The sequence below is a fragment of the Temnothorax nylanderi genome, unplaced genomic scaffold, assembly GCF_030848795.1.
Source record: "Temnothorax nylanderi isolate EJ_2023f unplaced genomic scaffold, tnyl_v1.0 TNYL_tig0004_pilon, whole genome shotgun sequence".
NCBI lineage: Eukaryota > Metazoa > Arthropoda > Insecta > Hymenoptera > Formicidae > Temnothorax > Temnothorax nylanderi.
Window position 1 is genome coordinate 1391826 of NW_027249066.1, and position 18991 is coordinate 1410816.

The 18991-nt window shown below is 38.9% G+C and overlaps 3 protein-coding genes across 7 annotated transcripts; 2 read left to right on the plus strand and 1 right to left on the minus strand.

Moving 5' to 3' along the window:
• Positions 1–134: 134 nt before the first annotated feature.
• Positions 135–7323, minus strand: LOC139773731 (trehalose transporter 1-like protein). Of its 4 annotated transcripts, XM_071708451.1 has the most exons (4): positions 5220–5799; positions 4722–4797; positions 4370–4466; positions 135–4118 (listed from the first exon to the last, which is right to left on the minus strand). In XM_071708451.1, exon 4 carries the CDS (start codon positions 3925–3927, stop codon positions 2740–2742), a length of 1188 nt encoding a protein of 395 aa, XP_071564552.1. In that variant the 5' UTR covers positions 3928–4118; positions 4370–4466; positions 4722–4797; positions 5220–5799; the 3' UTR covers positions 135–2739. The 4 variants fall into 4 exon arrangements, with proteins under 4 accessions (XP_071564552.1, XP_071564532.1, XP_071564525.1 ...); XM_071708431.1 differs by lacking the exons at positions 4370–4466; positions 5220–5799 and adding an exon at positions 7274–7323; XM_071708424.1 differs by lacking the exon at positions 4370–4466 and having other exon boundaries at positions 5220–5800.
• A 1643-nt stretch (positions 7324–8966) lies between these two features.
• Positions 8967–14728, plus strand: Tsp97e (Tetraspanin 97E). 2 transcript variants are annotated; one of them, XM_071708700.1, is made up of 7 exons: positions 8968–9332; positions 10157–10324; positions 10605–10703; positions 10783–10893; positions 10955–11092; positions 11318–11445; positions 11689–14728. In XM_071708700.1, the coding sequence occupies exons 1-6, from the start codon at positions 9273–9275 to the stop codon at positions 11390–11392; spliced, it is 651 nt and encodes a 216-aa protein (XP_071564801.1). In that variant the 5' UTR covers positions 8968–9272; the 3' UTR covers positions 11393–11445; positions 11689–14728. The 2 variants fall into 2 exon arrangements, with proteins under 2 accessions (XP_071564791.1, XP_071564801.1); XM_071708690.1 differs by lacking the exon at positions 11318–11445 and having other exon boundaries at positions 8967–9332.
• An 876-nt stretch (positions 14729–15604) lies between these two features.
• LOC139773888 (cyclin-dependent kinase 2) lies at positions 15605–18936 on the plus strand. The gene is made up of 5 exons (XM_071708677.1): positions 15605–16019; positions 17732–17927; positions 18030–18302; positions 18391–18594; positions 18671–18936. The coding sequence occupies exons 1-5, from the start codon at positions 15904–15906 to the stop codon at positions 18779–18781; spliced, it is 900 nt and encodes a 299-aa protein (XP_071564778.1). The 5' UTR covers positions 15605–15903; the 3' UTR covers positions 18782–18936.
• The last annotated feature ends 55 nt before the right edge of the window (positions 18937–18991 follow it).

The following is an 18991-nucleotide window of genomic DNA, read 5'->3' on the forward strand; positions in this document are numbered from 1 at the left end:
CACCGAATCGCGCCGCCTTCTGAAATGAGTTTCAAAAAGAGAAGAGAGAGAGAGAGAGAGAGAGAGAGGGGGGGGGAGAAATCGCGAAATCGTGCACGGAGACGGCAAGAAAAAAGGCCAACACTCGGTATATCTGCAGATCAAAACGGTGAGTTTCTTTATTTGTCAACGTCAATTGCAAACTTCTACATTGTAGAAATCTGTGGGATCGAGGTGGAGGTTCGATTGGCGTTTGAACCCTGCCTAAAAGGGACGTGTAGAGAGTCGTGCAATAGCGCGAACATACTTGACATTCGAGTTAAGGTGTATCTTATCAAATATAACGTGCTCCGCGCGCGCAACGTGGCCGTAAATGATAAAGGCGAATAACTGACTCTATCCGCGAATTATTTCCGTAACGAAACGTGATGTCCATTCATTCAACGCTTTCGGCTGTTTGCTCATCAAACATAGCTATAGGTTCTTCGGTCTACGTAACAGGTGGATCGCGTCGGCAGGATCAAGAATAAACTTTCCCTTCCCTTCTCGCCCCTTAGGCGCGCGGATCTGCCGTCAGGTCGATTGTGAGAGCAATTGGGATTTTCCACGTCGGACGACCGTTTATTATTGACGACCATTTACACACGGGAGCACGCAACCCGGGTACTCCGGGTAAGTTTATAATCACGCATGTCGGAACACGTGCGCGAAGTGTTGTTTTTAACTCTAATAACGGGCCAGTTATATTCTACGCCGAAGCTATTTCTATAACGTACGTATGTCTCTCACCCTGCCTGAAAGGGAAATAAAAGTTAGTCATGCCACAGTGCTCGTCTAAATCCTTCTTGCATCAGGGCCATATATAGGCGTGCGCGCGTATACCCGTTTGAGAGATACGCGCGGATCACACGCGCTATTCTTCAATAACGTTTAATCGTAAGCGTTATATCAAGTGTTGCTTTGCACCCTGCCTTAAAGGGATAAGAAAGATGTTTCTAATCGCCATAGTGTCGCGCCGAACAGGACTTTGCTATTTCCTTCCTTTTCTTTTGCTTCTTCAGAGATTCTTTGCACACTCTCCATTATTATATTTTATTTCTTATTGTATCTTCATTATACTCTTCTTGTATTCCATCAGAGATTCTTCACGTTCAGATCACGTTTAAGATGCAAAATTGTTCAAGGATATATCTTATCGCGAAAGATACATATCGTGCGGAATTAAAGGCGACGGATTCTTTCCGCGTGGAATTTTCCGCGAAAATCTTTGTGCCTGTTCGGAGCTCGGCCATAGCGACAAATAAATACTTTACGATTAATTAAAAACTATCAGTCTCAAGCTTCAGTTTAACCCTGCCTAAAAGGGAGTAAAGGTGGTCATGCAAGATTGCTCTTCCATAATTCGGGACCCTAGCTAACGCACGTTGAATGCACGATGACTTCCGAAGGAACGGTTCCCCTTGAAACGATTCTTCGGAAACCACCGGACACATTGTAAATTCGCATTATTCGGCCGAGATTTCTTCGCCAAATCGAGACTTTTCGCCGATCGAGTTAATGTTTCAAAGTCGACCCAGCAAACAACGAACATGCAGTCGCCTATACAAGTGCTACAAAAAAAAAAAACGTTCAGCGAGCACGGCAGTTGAATGATCGGCTCTTGAAGAACATATTTGTTTTGACACATAAAAGTACACTCCGATAACAGACAACTGCTGCAACTGCTGCGTACGCTAAAGTCTTCCACTCGACTTGCGTGCAATGTGTATAAATAAAACTCGGCTTTCACGTGTTGCTAATGATAACAAAGAATAATAGTGCAAAATTTACGTCATTATTATCCTGTCGTAATTCTGCGTAATTCGACACGCGTTTTTGAATTAAGGTGTTTGAACTATGAGATATTACTCTCGAATTAATAAAACATTTACACAAGTGACAGGCACCTATTTGCGCGTTTAAAGTGTAAATTAATGCAATCCAAACAGATATACGTCATTATCACGAGTTCTCTCTAATTATAACATCGCACGATGATATCTAGATCGGGAAAATGCTCCTTTGGCGATCTCGTTACTTCAATCGAAGCGCCTTCTTCAATGGAATATAAGGGCCCTTTCTTAACCATTAAAATCTTATAAACTAGCTTTTCTCTGAGGAATCTTTCCTCCGTATTCTAATAATTAAATTGTGATTCAAATTCCATTCATTCAGTTTCAGTAAAGTGTAGAAAATAAAAAAAATTCGTAAAGCAGATTCAAATCAAAACGCAAGGGACTGACTCTGTAACTAGCAACATAGAGAGTCTTGAAATTTTCTTTCGAATTTTTTCTATGAAGGAGCGTGTAAATTCGTCGACCTTTGACAGGGAATGCTCTCCGGTTCTCTCGAATGATTCGCAAACAGTAATAATTCGTTTCCATTTAAATTTTGCGAGCGATAACGTCTCGTTACTAATTAATTTCATTCATATTAAAACAGTATTAATTTCACTCATATATCTTATCGAAATACGTCAATCCGAATGTGTATTCAAATATTGCAATTGATCTTACCGATGATCGTTGGAAATATCTCTCGCCCTCTTTTATGATCGATCCGGACGTAACCGGAATGGCGATCAGCCGCTTCAAGGTTCCCTGTCAAACGTCCCATAATCCAGGAAACGCGCATCGCTTATTTCTATCGTTTAAAAATTATCCCTCGTGAATTCTTCATAAGCATCGCGGCCTTACTTGCCCCTATCGAGCAATCGTAATCCTAAGCAATCGTACTTATTTGGATTTGCTGCTCGCCTTTCGCGCCGCTCTTCTTCTTTATCTCCTTGTAGTTGAGCTCCTCCTGAATTTCCAGCAGCGACTTGCCTTTGGTTTCGGGAACGATCAGCGCAATGAAGAATACGCCGATGTAGCAGCTGGTAGCGAACCAGCCGAAGGCCGCGTACACTCCCAAATTGTCGGAGATGACTTGATACATCTTGGAGACGATGAAGGCCAGCAACGAAGACACCAGATTGGCCAACGACACGGCGGCGCCCTTGACATTCGTCGGGAACAGCTCGCCCAGCATCATGTAGGACAACGGATTCAGGCCCAAAGCGATGATAAGCTCGTAGAATATCACGGAGGAGTGAAGCAGCCAGCCGTATCCGAGCGTGTCCACGCCGAATTGGCATTTTACGAGATAAAAGACACCAGCGATGGTCAGCGCGACTCCAGCTAGAAGAGAGGTGGTGATGAGTAACGGTCGTCTACCGAGTTTATCGACCAGAATCACCGCTCCGAGGCCGGCGATCAGTTGAAGCGCGCTCAACAGGATGACGGAGTTACTCGCGGGCAGACCCGCGTCGCCTTCCTCGAGGATCTCCTGAGTGTACGATTCGACCGCGGCGATGCCGCTGAACTGAAGGACGAACTGCAGGCCGATACTGATGATGACGGCGCGTCGGTTGCCAGGCGTGCTGAACAGATCCCAGAATCGGCCGCGATCGCTGAGATCGCGTACGACTATCTTCTGCATCTGCTCCATGTCCGTCTCCAGCTGATTCTGGGAAGCGCAACGCTTCAAACGTTTCAGGTTCGTCCACGCGTTTTTCTGGCGATTCTTCATCAGTAAGTAATACGGCGACTCGGGCATCCAGGGGAAGCTCATGAAGAATACCAGCGGGATCAACAGGCAGCTGTAACCGAGCAATTGATAGGAGACAAACGGACCGATCGCGTGAGCGTACAACTCTCCGAAAGTCACCATCAGCTTGATGAAAGAGCCGAGGGTACCCCTGATCTCCTTGTCGGCGATCTCGCCGATGTACATCGGACAGATGACGTACGCTATGCCCTGGCCGATACCACCGATACCGCGAGCGGCGTAGAGAACGTAGGGATTCCACGCTATAATGATCAGAACGAACGAGAGAGACAGAGGTATGCCGCCTACCAGCAGGCTCATCTTGCGACCTAGCCGATCTACGATCAATGCCGCCACGATGCATCCGGGAATGGTGCCCAAAAGGTAGAAAGAAGCGATCCAGGAGGCGTCGTCGGACGTTATCGGGACATGGGAATCGGATGATTTCAGTATTGGCAAGGTGGGTGACGTCCAGCCTATATGAGATCCGGTAGCTGCCAGCGATAGAGTAGCTGTGGTAAAATTGAACGGAAAAATTATAATTTACACTGTTATCCGCTGATTTTCCTGTATGTAGGAATTATGAGAAAAAATGGACTCTAAAAAAGATTTATAGATGAAAAGGAAGATTAATTACATAATCTTCTCTAGATAATGTAAAATAATCGGTTTAAATTATTATTTACGTATAGAAAATGTAGATATAAGTTGTGAGAGAATTATCATGCCACACATAACTATAATAAATAAAGGTAGCATTTACGATATAAATGCGAATCTCCCTCTAATTTGGCGAATGCTTGTGTTCGATCTTACGCTTCGGACTTTGGATACTCTTGACTCCGAAATCTTTTCAAGGTCTGCGGTTACAATTTCAACACAATAATCAAACTGATGTTTATCTTATAACCATCTATATAAGCCGATATAAAAAATGGGAATAATATTTGCATTCTTGATAATTTTTCTAAATTTGCTCTAAATTAATTATGTAGATCGTAAATCTTTATTAGTACAGCGCTTTAAAGTTCAAATTATTGACAAGATGTTATTATTTTAAATCATTTATATCAATTTCCATTTTAAAAAATTAAAAATAATTTATATTTATCTACCTGTAATCGCTGCTAGATATTGAGGCCACCGTTTAACACGGGATTGCTCCATCTTTTATTTCTTCTTATCCTACGACTGAAGAAAAAACCAGAACGTTTTTATTATTTAAAAAGTACGGATGCGATTTTATTGAAATTAAATACGATATTATAAAAAATATCTATATTCTTTCCCTCTAAACACATATATATATAAAATATGTAAAATAAAAATAAAAATAAAAATTTTCGCGCATTATTTACCGCGCTTGGGGTTCTTAGCCCGTTTTCTATATTCGTACATACATATATGTTCTATTATTTTGTATAAAGAATTTCGAGCAAAGTAGATTACTAATAATTTATCAATATTGGCAGTATAACATGATAATTTACAAGACACACTTTAAAATATTATGTTCACAGTAAATTTTACAAATTAAGAGCTTAGTTTCACTTCTGTCCCTTAAGCTGTTTATGCAGAAAACTTTACTAAATTTTAATTGATATTGTGCTTACAGAGATAACGATGAAACGCACTAATGCTACCAGAGAAGATGGCGAATTTCCACGAGCCTAACGACACCCGAATTTTAATGCATTTCAGATGGAATAAGAACGCATTCATGGCGCCGTAGATTATATATGTCACTTTATCAGCGCTTTCCTTATCAGCGATTCGTGTCAAATCTGTCGCTCTCTGTCCCCACTTGTCCCACTTGAGAATGTGTTTGCTTATTACTAGTAAGTTAGTTCGGACGAAGGACAGGTAGAATAAACATCGAATAATTTTTCTGTGCACGTGCCATCCGCAAATTATTACGCATGCTTGATTATTCGAGATAGCGACTTAAATTTAACCCAATTAACATGAAGATATAATACAGCCACGATGTAATCCTTCGAGTTGTGCAATGTAGGTACGTTTCGAAGAGGCAATATCTAATGTCTCGTGGCGTTATTGTATCGGTACACTTACTCGGTACGAAATGGCATTGCGTCTCTCGATTATCTATTTCATTATACGACAAGTTAATAGAATTGATAATATAACGATTAATATGACAATAAGATTTGTAACTATTTTATCGTACGTTGTTGCAAGATTTTCGAAAAATAAAGAAAACATTAGCGCCGCGTTCGAGGCACTTGTGCTGACGATTTCTATTTGACATTTAAATGCCATTTTAATTAATTCGAATGTCGCAATATTTATACGAGAAAGATTAAACATACTGTAACATTTTATATTATTTAACTGCGTTAAGTATCGATCGAATGAGATTTTATTAGAAAACTGCGAAAACGCGATCATCGCGTATATTTAATTGTTTCCGTTATACAAATAATAGGATTAATATCTTATATTAATTACAGGGAAAATCCTATACGCGGAGTTATTTATAAATAATGCCTTTTTGTTGCCGCTGATTAGCGGCAGGTAACGAACGTGCAATAACATTTTACAAGCTTATTGGTATAAGTAATTAATCACTTTACACCATCGCAGCTGTAATATAATAGTCTCCCTTGGAAACAACGCTCTCTCTCGAACCGTTATGGAATAACGGACAATAACAGTGGACAACAAAGAGAGCATTAAAAAAGCGACATTATTATTTTATTGTAAAGCATATTTTTTAAACCGTTGTTTACATTCTACTCGCGTGAAAGGGAAATAACTTCTCGTATAGGCTGTGAATTATAATAAGAGCACGCTATTGTGTATTATCGGATTGACAAAATATATCATGCGCAATTGCAAATTTTTATTTCGTCATCCCAGATAACATATGTGTCTAATGAGACACTATGTCTCACAGATATGTTTTCTTAAGAGAACGTTACACGAATGTCTTTCTGATTATTCTATAAAATGTCTTCGATGTTTTTAATGAAATTTTAAGGCGTCTCTCAGATGACTTCAACACATAATGTGTTCTGGGATCCCAATCTCTTTTTTTTTATTATCTTTTTATTTTCTACCTTCCTACATATCTTCTTCTTCTTCTTAAATAAATCATTGCACAATCGTAATCTACTTCGATATTTGTATTATCCGAAATTATCGTATATAGAAGGAGATAATGAAATTTTTGTGCGAATTATAGGAATGCGTTTTTGTCAAGCTCGTTGTTTATAAACTTTTCTCCGCGGAATCTTTTCTTGGCCACCTCTAAATCAAACGCATGAAACGCACAAGGCAATCGTTATCGCGCCTTGAAGCCTTGATAATTCCCGTCGCAAATATGAGCTTTACACATCCGTATGCAAACGTAGTGCATTGCAAGTTTTGCATCACGCGTTTTCGCAATATTGTTAGAAAATCTTACAGATGTTCAACAACATTTTTGGAGTGTTTCCATAATGCAAAACTTTTAATTTTAGAAATTAAATCAGATAAAAAAATAGATTTGCAGAAAAAAAGAAAGATAGAGAGAAAGAGAGATTGATAGATTGAGTAATATAAAAATAGTAATATAAAAATATAATTATATAAAATAAGTAATATGAAATAAGTAATATAAAAATAATAATATAAAATAAGATAAATTATAATTACTATAGTTTACCATAAAGATCAACTGTTATTTTCATGTTGCCACCTTGCACTGCCAATGCCTGCACTGTAAGTGCTTGCATCGCAGTGCAATAGCGATATTTATACCGCGCCGCTGAATAACGATCTATTTGTATGTATCTGCTTTGCCACTTGCGTTGAGCCTAATGTCATTATATATTCTATATTCTATATATAACCAGAATAATTAATGATTTCACAAAGCATCGGATATCTTCCGTATTCTTTTGGGCACATGTCGCTGATGAAATTGCCGTATGAAATTGCCATATGTGTGCACGCGGAAACGACGTTATACAAGCGTATTTAAACGGATTCTGTTCACGAATTTCGTATAGAAAAATACACGACAGACAATTAAAAAATAAGTAAAAAAGTACTACTATAAGTTATAATTCAAGGGGTAAAAACCATAGTGGTGTAAGTCAAATTTTTTAAAATATTTTACAATATATAAATTGCATCATCTATGCACACGAGTCAATATCTTAAAAAATTTGACTTATACCACTATGTACCCCTCCAATTATTATAACAGAAAAATTATAATTATATGTGTGTCTTATAATATAAATGCTAATTAATATAATAATTATAATTATGTATTCAAATATATGATGTATCTTAATATTTACTTATAGAAAAACAGGATTCTTTAGTTATTAGTTGTTTGTCGATGGTTTAGTGTTTAGTTTAATGATGTCCACAGTATCATGTCATTAGGCAAAACATTAGATTGTGTTCATCTTCAAAGTGAACCATAATTACCTACATTGTAATGACCATAACTTCCCTGAGACCACCCGATAAGTAAATAACTGAAGAATCGTTTGTCGATAACTAGCTCAACGATTGTTACACAGTTTCGCCTGAAGTAACATTTTTATTTTTTAGTTTTGTTTGAAAAAAATAACCGCGTCGCGTCGTTCGCGTTATGTGTATGTGCCAGTCTTTATTTCAGTAAAATGTCTAAAGGCTGGACGTTTCAAACCGTACAGATAAAAATGCAATATATATGCAGACAGTCGCGTGGTAGAAAACTGCAGTTAAATATGGAAAGTGTTCATGCCTTATCTGGGCCAAGCGTTCACGTCGTTAACGTTTAATCCAAGCGAGCTGCGATATGACATATTTATGACGTCGACGTTCGTCGTCAGCGGTAACGAAACGAAATAATTGCGAATATTTTGCACAGGTGTATCTCATCCGTGACAAAATGCAAAACAAGCGCAATACCGGCAATACGGTATTCGCCGATATTCTTCTCACGTTTCTTCGCGGTGAAAAAATTAAGTGTCGAAGAAACAATGAATGTCAACGACCGATAAAGTTATATAAAGTCCGATAACACCCTGGCGCCATGGTGTTATCCAATTCGGCCAGATCTAATCTTTTTCGTAAAAGAACAAACGCCCAGACATTCAAGGTACATCAAATTTAGATTTACTCGATGGATTATGTTCATTGATCAAACTATATCAACCATCGCGAGCCTATTATTATAAATAAACGCAGACGAATAAAAGGATTTCGTTTTCACGTGTCGTCCCGATCGAGCGATCCGATTTACGATAAAGATTTCGCAGTTCGGCACCCGGATCTACCCGGATCCTGCCGGGCGCGCCACGCCACGGCGTTCGTGTTTCGCGCGTGACGCTCGGCAATCTATCGAGCGCGTCGACCGCCGCCATCGCGCTGTGGCAGTCGGGCTGGTCGGGCAGTCGCGAGTCGTCTGCCGTGGCGTGTCGTGTGTGGCGTGTGGCGTGTGTGGCGTGTCGTCGCGCGTGACGACTTCGGCGAAGACCTGGTGAAAATTCGCACGCGGAAAACCGTACGCGGTTTCGCGAACTCCCCTTTCGTTCGAACCCAGTTTTCGGTCCAGGGTAAATCCGTGCTCCGAACGTCGCGAATCGCCGCGACCGCAGGCCTGTGACGTGCGCGGACTCCTGCAGGAGATCCGACCAGCGAGGGACCGACGGGCGCAGTCGAAGATGTGCGGCGGCTTTACGTGCTCGAAAAACGCGCTGACAGCACTCAACATCCTTTACATCGTAAGTGGACACTCTCGAGGACGAGGCCTCGAGTGACTCCGATTCCTTTCCGAAACGCTCTCTCGTCTCGTCTCTCTCTCCCCCTCTTCAATCCTCTTTATCGGAGAGAGAGAGGTTCTCTTATCAATCGACGCCTCCCTCTCTCGCTCCCGTCCGCCTGACCGCGCGTTTCGCCGTCTCGCTCCGTCCCGACGCGACGTTCGCGGACGACCGAGGCGTCCGCGTCCGCGCGTTGCATAATTGTGCAACAGCCGATTTCGCGTACATCCTGGTTGATTAGGGACGCTTCCCCCTCGCCCTCCTGCCCCGTGCCTTTTCCCCGGGATTGAGATCCTATACGCGACGGCGAGAGACCGGATCGACTCGTGTCCATTTCTATGCGGATTAACTTTAATCTCGATTCAACTCGCTCTTTATCTTGTTCTGGTTCTAAGAATTAGAAGAAAAAGAAGAGAAAAGTAAGTTGGACCAAGATCAAAGTTGATCTACATTGGCAGAGAGGGACGTTAATCTTATTAGCGCTCGTTGACGTCTCTGTCATCCCGTCGGATAATTGCGCGGAGAGTTACCGCGAATCTTATTGCGCTCATGGAAGTTGCTCTTGTCCAGTATCTCACCCTTGTACCTCCACGCGTATAAGAATGATTGATATTGTCGCGAACGAGGGCTATAACTTGACAATTGGTGCTCGGATTATGCGCAAGTCTGATACGCCAGCTTCGGATTATCGTGGCGTTTGTCGTGGACGGGGAGTCAATTTTGTATCACGCTTTAGGACGGTGTGGACATTTTTTATATTCTAATTGCCGTTTCTTCTCTTGCAGGTTGTTGCCTTTATATTGATCGGAGTCGCCGTATATGGAAGGGCATCCGCCTTAGTTACAAATCTCCCCATTATAGGTGGTATTTTAGCATGCGGAGTGATCCTGTTTCTCATTTCCATCCTAGGCCTGATTGGCGCCGTTAAACATCATCAGGTTTTATTGTTCTTTGTATCCTTTTCTGAGCTTTTGTGATAGCAGCTTTTGGTGTTGAGCCCGTCAACAGGGATCAGTGTTCCTATTTGATTTACCATCGCGATTATATCATAAATCTGATATTTGATGAAGAGAGCATTTATTCAGCATACTTTTTTCGTACTGTTACGTTTGTATATTATTATCATCAATAATAACTAACGCGTTTTATGTGATTCTTTATTAAATATTTTGATATGGTGTAATATCCTCGACAAAAGAAATGGGTGTACGTTTCCTTAATTGCATTTTACAGTACATGCTTATCTTATTCCTTTTGTTCCTGATTCAATTCAGCATTGCCTGCGCTTGCCTTGCTGTCAATACGAAACAGCAAGAACAACTTGCGGAACAGGTAATTTTTTTCATTCAGAAGGCATTACATTTATATATTATTTGATCTAGAATGGACGAGACTTAATAATTATGTCTAGGGCTGGAGAGGCGTTGGACATGACTTAAGAGCAAAAGTTCAAACTACCTTTAACTGCTGCGGATTTAATAGCACCACTGATGAATCAGGTGGATCTTGCGACGATTTTAATGTAAGTAGCGACAAAAATGGCATTCGCGTGAAAATTGTCAAATAATTGATATCTTTTACAGAAGATTTGTTGTCAGTCAATCGATGTCACTCAAATATCTTGTCCACCTTGTCCAACATGTATGCATAAACTGCAGTCTACCATTGACTATGCGTTCAAATTATGTGGCAGTATAGGATTATTCTTTAGCTTTACGGAGGTAAGGTTCCACGAACAATTGACACGGCATTTTTCACGTATATATATATATATCGCACAATTTGTACAGGATGCAATATGAAATATTACACAGAATATGATTTATTTAATATTAATATTTAAGAGTTTTATCTAACTAAAAAGTGCACCATATCCATATTACGGTCACCGATTACAATGAAGGTACTCTCATTTTGCTAATGCTAACATGTGTGCCCGATTACAGTTTGTTGGTGTATGGTTGACCGTGAGGTACAGGAACCAGAAAGATCCACGAGCTAATCCTAGTGCTTTCCTCTAGTCTAACACCATCGCCATGTCCTCTGTCACTTCATATGATCCTCCTAACAGATGGTGGGTGGCTTCATATGTCGGTTGTGGTTTTGATCTTTTTTTTTTCTTCCAGCGTTGTAGCATTACCGGTTCAGATATTCATTCGCTAATTGTTCATTCGTAATGTTTTAAAAACACTGTAAATTATGTGCGGTACATAGCATGCAGCGATTTACACGATAGCAATGTCCATAACTTTTGTATTTTTCTCATTTATTCTTTTCTTCGGATGTCTCCGGATCTTATAAATTTAAACATTTTCAGGTGATCGCAGCTTTCTTGGCAAGGCGTTACCGTAATCAATTAGATCCAGAGGAAAAAGCTGCGAGAGCCGTTTTTCCGCAGCATAATTATTTATATTGATTCGGTGATACATTCAAAAAAGAATCAACTTTTTCTTTTATTCGTATTATATGTAGTTCATGATACTTTTATCGACATGAAAAGGACAAACATCTGAAATTAATTTTATTTTTGATTGCCCGGAATATATTGTTACGCAACATTTTCCTAGGGCTATTTTAAATTTAATTTAAACTTTTTCTTTTAATGCTTTAACTCTTTTAATTATACATACGTAATGCTCAATAGAGACAGAAGTTAGTACATTCTTTAACTGGGCAATCATAGGTTTTAAAATGAGTTGGACGAATAACTGAAATGTGTGCTCTAGTCATATACTTAGAACACTCATAACAAGCCTCAATGCGCCTTGTAGTCTAGTGACAGAAAACATCATGTAAGTATAAATTTGTATTAAATTTCGTTGCATAATTTTCTTCAACAATCCGTTGATAATGGAAGTTGGCGATGAAGCTCTAATATATTATCATAGTTGTATCGTTTAGTTCCACAATTTGGATGAACCACAAAACTTAAAAGCATTCTAAAAAATATGGAACAACATAAAGAAATGATGTAAAGTAATATGCATATTAATTTTTTTAATATTTTTTCATGAGGGAATGTAGTTTATCATGGTAAAAGCATAGATAATATCCACGATCTTGTCAATCATATTTTTCTCCCATATATAAATGAATCATATTAGATACATATACATAATTACATTCAATGCATTACGATATCTAGAAATTTATATCTTCCCGAGTAAAGATTCTGTCATATCATCTTTGAGTACTTTTAGATAAACTTTATAATATTTTTATGTCTGCGAAGAGATTGTTTTTATATTTTAAAATGTTCTATTAGCGTTATGATATAACTTATGTTATATTAAGAAATTGTAATCAAAATAACCCGAAAAAAAATTGTAATGTACCCTTTCAACAAACCATATCTGATTTGGATGAAACTTGGCTTGCTTTTGACAGCTTTCGTATATTTGCTTATGATATCGCATGCGTGTTATCCAAAATGTTAAGAAATTATACTTAAAATGTATAACTATCGAATTATTTATCGTACGATAATACCATAATCAATAATAATATAAAATCTATCGTATTTCAAGTTTCATCCTCTAAAAATATCCAATATGAGTGCTTTGCTTGAAATTAAATTCTATGCTGATTGTGCACTCTAAGAAAACTTACGCGTAATAAGAATCTGAAATGTCCTAAACAGCCTGGTGGGAAGTTATTGAAGAACTTTATATAACAGTCTCATTTTCTTGCATAATGCAAAGTTTTTAATGGATCCTCGGCTTTTAAGCAGGCTTTTAAGCTTTTGCGATCGTAAGAGAGTATTTAAATCATTTTGTTGAATATTATTAGCCCGCACGGGTTTAATTATTATGAAAATTATATTTTATTTATTAAGAGAGATGCTTTATTGAATGACGTCTCGTGAGATAATATCCTTCCAGGTTTTTTTCGGACGATCTGCATAATATAAGAAAAACTCCGAGAGACACGTGTTGTGAATTTAATGTGCATAATTATTATTACACGATGTACGTTTACATCGTCCCCTATTCTATAGCTATTAGAGAACATAGGATATTTTCTATCTACGCCCTATCGCGTGAGACGTAGATGGGACGAATCTAGCCGTAGCTGTAACGTTTTCGTGAGTCTCCCTGCCCGGAAAAAACAGCTGTTAAGATACCAATATCGCGTCTTCGCTGTTCAATAACGAATCGGAACCGTCGCTCCATGCGTTGTCGCAATTTGCGTTAAAATTCTGAGAATATACAATTAAACGAGAACCGAACAAAATTCATGGAATTCGTTATTGAACTATAAAACCGTAGTTTGACGTCGCACATTTAAAGATTTTTTTTTTAAATATTTGGAAAGTGTCGCTTTGATGAATTACCCAATAATCCAACGAACGATTCGAGTCCGCGCAAATCATGAAATTATGCCACAGTCACGTCTTACGAATAGTAGAAAGTAATACGCGGATATATCTTCCGACGTAATAAAATCACGCGAACATTCCGATTTTTATGCGCCTCTTTCCTCCGGCTTTGGTAGAAAACGTGCATGTATTTTGCGTGTGTGCACGGAATAGAGGGCTCGTACACACGAGAATATATACGGTAGCGTAATTCCTACATACATATTTTTACCTAAAAAAAAAGTACGTATCGTAATCAATCTACTCGTAATATAGATTTAAACTACTGTACGTATATCCTGCGAGCTACGAACAATCGAGAAATGTGTATGGGAGCGATTCACACGCATTTTTGCGTAACTGCGAGATGGAATGACGTAAGGCACGCCCGATTATATTGTCTATAATGCAATGCGTGCGTAAGAGAAATCAAAATCTTGATGCGTGCGGGAGGATTTGAGTGTTCGACAATCCTAGGTGACGGAAATCATGTATTGTACACGTTTAGAAATCATATATATTCGATTTATCTCTCCTCACACCGAATATCTCCTGATTCTACAGGTCCGTTCTTTGTAACCGCGTCACGTTACACTTTCTGAATTTAGAATAAAAGAAAAATGTATAATGTATAATTGCGCGCGTTGGGGGCAGCGATAGATAGAAAGTGTAGAGAACTCGACTACAAGGAGCAGCCTTTAGGTATTCTCTCCAGAGAGAATTCGAGGTATCGCCTAATTTTAAGGTTCAAAACGAATCGGATCTCGAGAGATGCTGCGTTTAATTCCGATATACTCGCGCATTCCAACGGAAGAGAAACAATCTCAACTATGTTAAGCACGAGGATTTTAAAGAATTTTAGTTATGAGATAGAGAAGAGCATGCTATTGCACGACGCTGAAGAAATATATCAAGAGCTAAACGATTGCGAGCGATAGAGTCTCAATTGTTAGAGCTCTCGTGTAATGATTGCGATAAATAAATTAGATGAAGGTTCGGATATGTATTTATTTAATTAATGTTGAGGGAGGGATCTCTCTTGATTATTTTGCTTCAGTTAAACAGTTAAAGCCTCCCTGAAAACGTTTCTTATATTTTCCCAGAAATTTTCTAAGAATTTCTCATATTTTAGATTTATGAAAAATTCTGAAAAAATATGTAAAATATGTAAAACTTCTCAGATACTTTCAGAAATAATTGGATACGAAAGGATTAAGGATTTTCGAAATATTTCAATATCTATATGTATGAAAATTTCTGATAAATTGCGCGGATTTTTTCATATATTTATTCAGATTTCTACACAGATATGTCGACGGAAAAAATCTAGAATATTTCATTATTATTTTGTCTGAGTATTTTTGAAAAAAATCTAATTTGTATAAAAAGTTTGAAAAATTCTCTTAAAATTGTCATAAATATTTTAATTAATAATGTAAAAAGGAGGTTCTGAGACATTTTTTCACCACTTTGCGATGCTCAAGTATAAGATCTAGACAAATTCAAATAATTAGCTTAATTAGAACCATCGAAAGATTGTTAAAAACCTTTCTTTCCGAAAAGAGTGAGTATCACAAGTAGAAACATTAGAATTTGTCTTATCCTCAGGGCATCGCGAAGTGGAGTTATAAACCAAAATCTCAATTTCTCGCGACTGACCCCTTTTTTACGATCGATATGCGCTCGATGAGGATTATTTACATTCGCGTCGCGACGCTCGACGAGTTCATTCACCCCCGTTGCGTTGTCGATTATTTAACGCGGGTTGACGACCATCGATCTCGCCGTCGGACGACGGCGAGCGGCAAGTCCATCGATTCGCGCTATCGATTCCTCTCACCATCCCCCCTAAAAAAAATAAAAATGGCCACCACGGGCGCGCAGCGGCCACTGCGGCCAGCGCGCACACCGCGGCCGCCGCGCGCACGTAGCTCCACGGTGTTGATAAACAGGCGGGCGATAAAACGGCCCCGCGTCGGCCGACACTTAATTCTCGACGTTCCGACGCGTCGTCGACACACGGGGTAAAACGCAGCAACGACGGCGTCGATCGTGGAGAAGGTGAGGGAAGGGGCGGCGACGACGGCGGCGGCGGCGGCGGCGACGGTCCTGGCCGAGGAGCGGCGTCCCCGGGCTCATGGTGGCAGCGACGACGAGCGCGGCAACGTTGAGGTTATGGACAACTTCGTGAAAATCGAGAAGATAGGGGAGGGCACGTACGGGGTCGTCTACAAAGCCCGGGACAAGCTGACCGGCAAGCTGGTGGCGCTCAAGAAAATCCGTCTAGAGACGTACGTGCGGCCTCGTAAATTTATACTCGAATACATAAAAAAAAAAATCTCTCTTCTCCTTTCTCTCTGTCTCTCTTTCTGTCTCTTTCTCTTTCGCCCGTTGGGAATGTTACCCTGTAAACCAGGGTGAACCTGATTCCGCGACCCCCCATCCCGACAAGAGCGTTCTCGGGGGGGGACGCTAGAGTCAGGCGGGATTTTATTTCTGAAGGGATTTATACGATGATTTTGCTATCAGAAACTTGACAGAATCTGGATGAAAGTAAATTATTGAGTCAATTGTTAATTGTTTTTCAAGAAACTCCTTATACTATATCCTTGTCTTTTTGTCGTTTTGAATTATATCTCGAGCTAATAGGAACAATGCCAAAAAAGTACTTTTTTCCCCTCTTCTCTTTCTCTCATATTTAATCAATAAATATATTATATCCCTGTCTTTTTGTCGTTGTAAGTTACATATCAAACTAATAGGAACAATGCAAGAAGTACTTCTCTCCCTCCCTCTTTTTCTCTCTTTCTCATATATTTAATCACACAATAAATATATTAATATTATATTAACTCTTTTAATTTAACCAATTACGCTTCTTAATGGAAAATACACACATATATATATATATATTTAAAAAAATGTTCTTAAATTGTTTTATATGTAGATTCATAACATAATTATTAAGCTTGTATTAATCTAGCTTGGAACGTAATTTCCATAGCTATATAATATATCACTAATATCTCTTTTTCGACGCTTGATACGATGCTATTTTAATAAAATATTCTACATTCTCCACTTACAAATAATATCTATATAAAAACACTAATTGTGTGAAACTTGTAGGCGCAAGAATATTTCAATTATTTTTTCAAGAAAATTATATTTGCCAATTTTTTTAATTATATGCGTTTTTGTACAAGTGGGTCATATTATTAATTTTATTCGTTACTTAAATCATAAGAATAATTTAATGGCGTGATATTAGATTTTTAATGGTGTATTCTTATAAATTTAATAGCATTTAATCCGAATAGCGTTTAAATTAAGATGTGTAATTCATCCGCGACTTTACAAAATTAATTCGAGATTAATTCGGCTATTGTCCATGTATGTTAAAAGCGATCAGTTTGCAGAATTGCAATATGAGCTGGGCTTTTGCTTGTGCACACTGCTAACACACTGCTAACAATCTGCATATTGGGGTCAGCTGAATCTGCGGGGGCCACGTTACACTAATTTTCGTAGCACCACATTATTCAGCTTGTCCCATTATGCCATGCTCGCCTGGTATTTGATTTGGTATTTTTTATTTAATACACTGTAATTATTAATTTAATAAGATATGTTCCGTTAGGATTATTTTTTTTTTTTTTGGATAAAAACTTTATGTATATATATATATATATCTTCTGCAATTATAACATTTTCACTAAAGATAATATTTTTCCTTGGGTACACAGAGATTAACGGAATTGCTTTTATATTATATTATATTATTATATTTGTCTTCTCACACCGATGCAACGTTGATGTTTTATTAAGTGTTATGTTGTACATGTCTGTAAGATATTTGTAAGTAAACTTTCCGAGTGGAAGGTTTCGTTAAAAAAAAAAGAGTGAAACTTTCCTATGAAGAATTAAGGTTTTATTTTTTTTTAAACGTATTCATCAGGTAAAGTCACTCAATTTTAAATTAAATAGTGCTGCTTTAAATCAGGGAAAGGGAAGGCGTTCCGTCTACCGCCATTCGAGAGATCTCGTTATTGAAAGACCTCGCTCATCCAAACATCATACAATTGTTCGATGTCGTAGACGGCGACAAACATCTGTATCTCGTGTTTGAATTTCTGCAGCAGGACCTGAAAAAGCTGCTAGACTCCGTTAAGGGGGGCCTAGAACCAGCTCTCGTCAAGGTAATGCGGATCTTAGCCCGCATTTCGCGCCGCGCTCTCGCGACGCGTATATGTGCCATATATGCGTGGATCTTTTAAAGACGGGGGCGGTTTGTGTTACAGAGCTACCTCTGCCAATTGCTGAAAGCAATTTCCTTTTGCCACCTCCGTTGTATATTGCACAGAGACTTAAAGCCGCAGAATTTACTGATAGATCGGGAAGGTCATATAAAGCTGGCCGACTTCGGATTAGCCAGAATGATCGGCGTTCCCGTTCGCACTTACACACACGAGGTCGTCACGCTTTGGTATCGCGCACCAGAAGTTCTCCTGGGAACTAAATTGTACACTTGTGCGCTGGACATATGGAGTCTCGGTTGTATATTCGCAGAAATGGTACGTGAAAATATTGCGCGACAATTATATCTGAGTCTACTGAGTATCGGGATAAAAAATCGCGGTTTCTGCGAAATGATCTTTATAGGCAACCAGGAGAGCTCTGTTTCCCGGAGACTCCGAAATAGATCAGTTATTTAGAATATTTCGCATGCTCGGCACACCGGATGAAACGATCTGGCCGGGGGTGTCGCAGCTTCCGGACTACACATCCCGATTCCCAAGATGGGAGGTGGCTGACATAGGCGACGTTTTACCCGCTTTCGACGACGATGCCAAAGACTTACTTTCAGTAAGGGAAAAACCAGCATGTACCCCGCGTAAGCGCCCGCGTTTTTGTACACATATGTTTTTTTTTATGTTTTTAGAAAATGCTGACGTACGATCCTAATCAGAGGATAACCGCAAAAAAGGGATTGACTCATCCTTATTTCGCTGGGGTCAAATTAGTTCCACCTCCACTGCCAAAGAAAAACTGACGTAGATTTTACGGTCGACCGAATTGCTGTATTTTTATATATTTTTACATGAAACTTAAATGCGAAATAATTTTTGATGAAAATAACTTAATACTGCGAGTGTGTTCAAAAGTCTCTATAGTCTAAATATATATATTTTTACTTCTATAAATTAATTTTTGATTTGTCAATGTTATCTTCCATGCCTTCCTTAATTCTCCCTCATTTTCC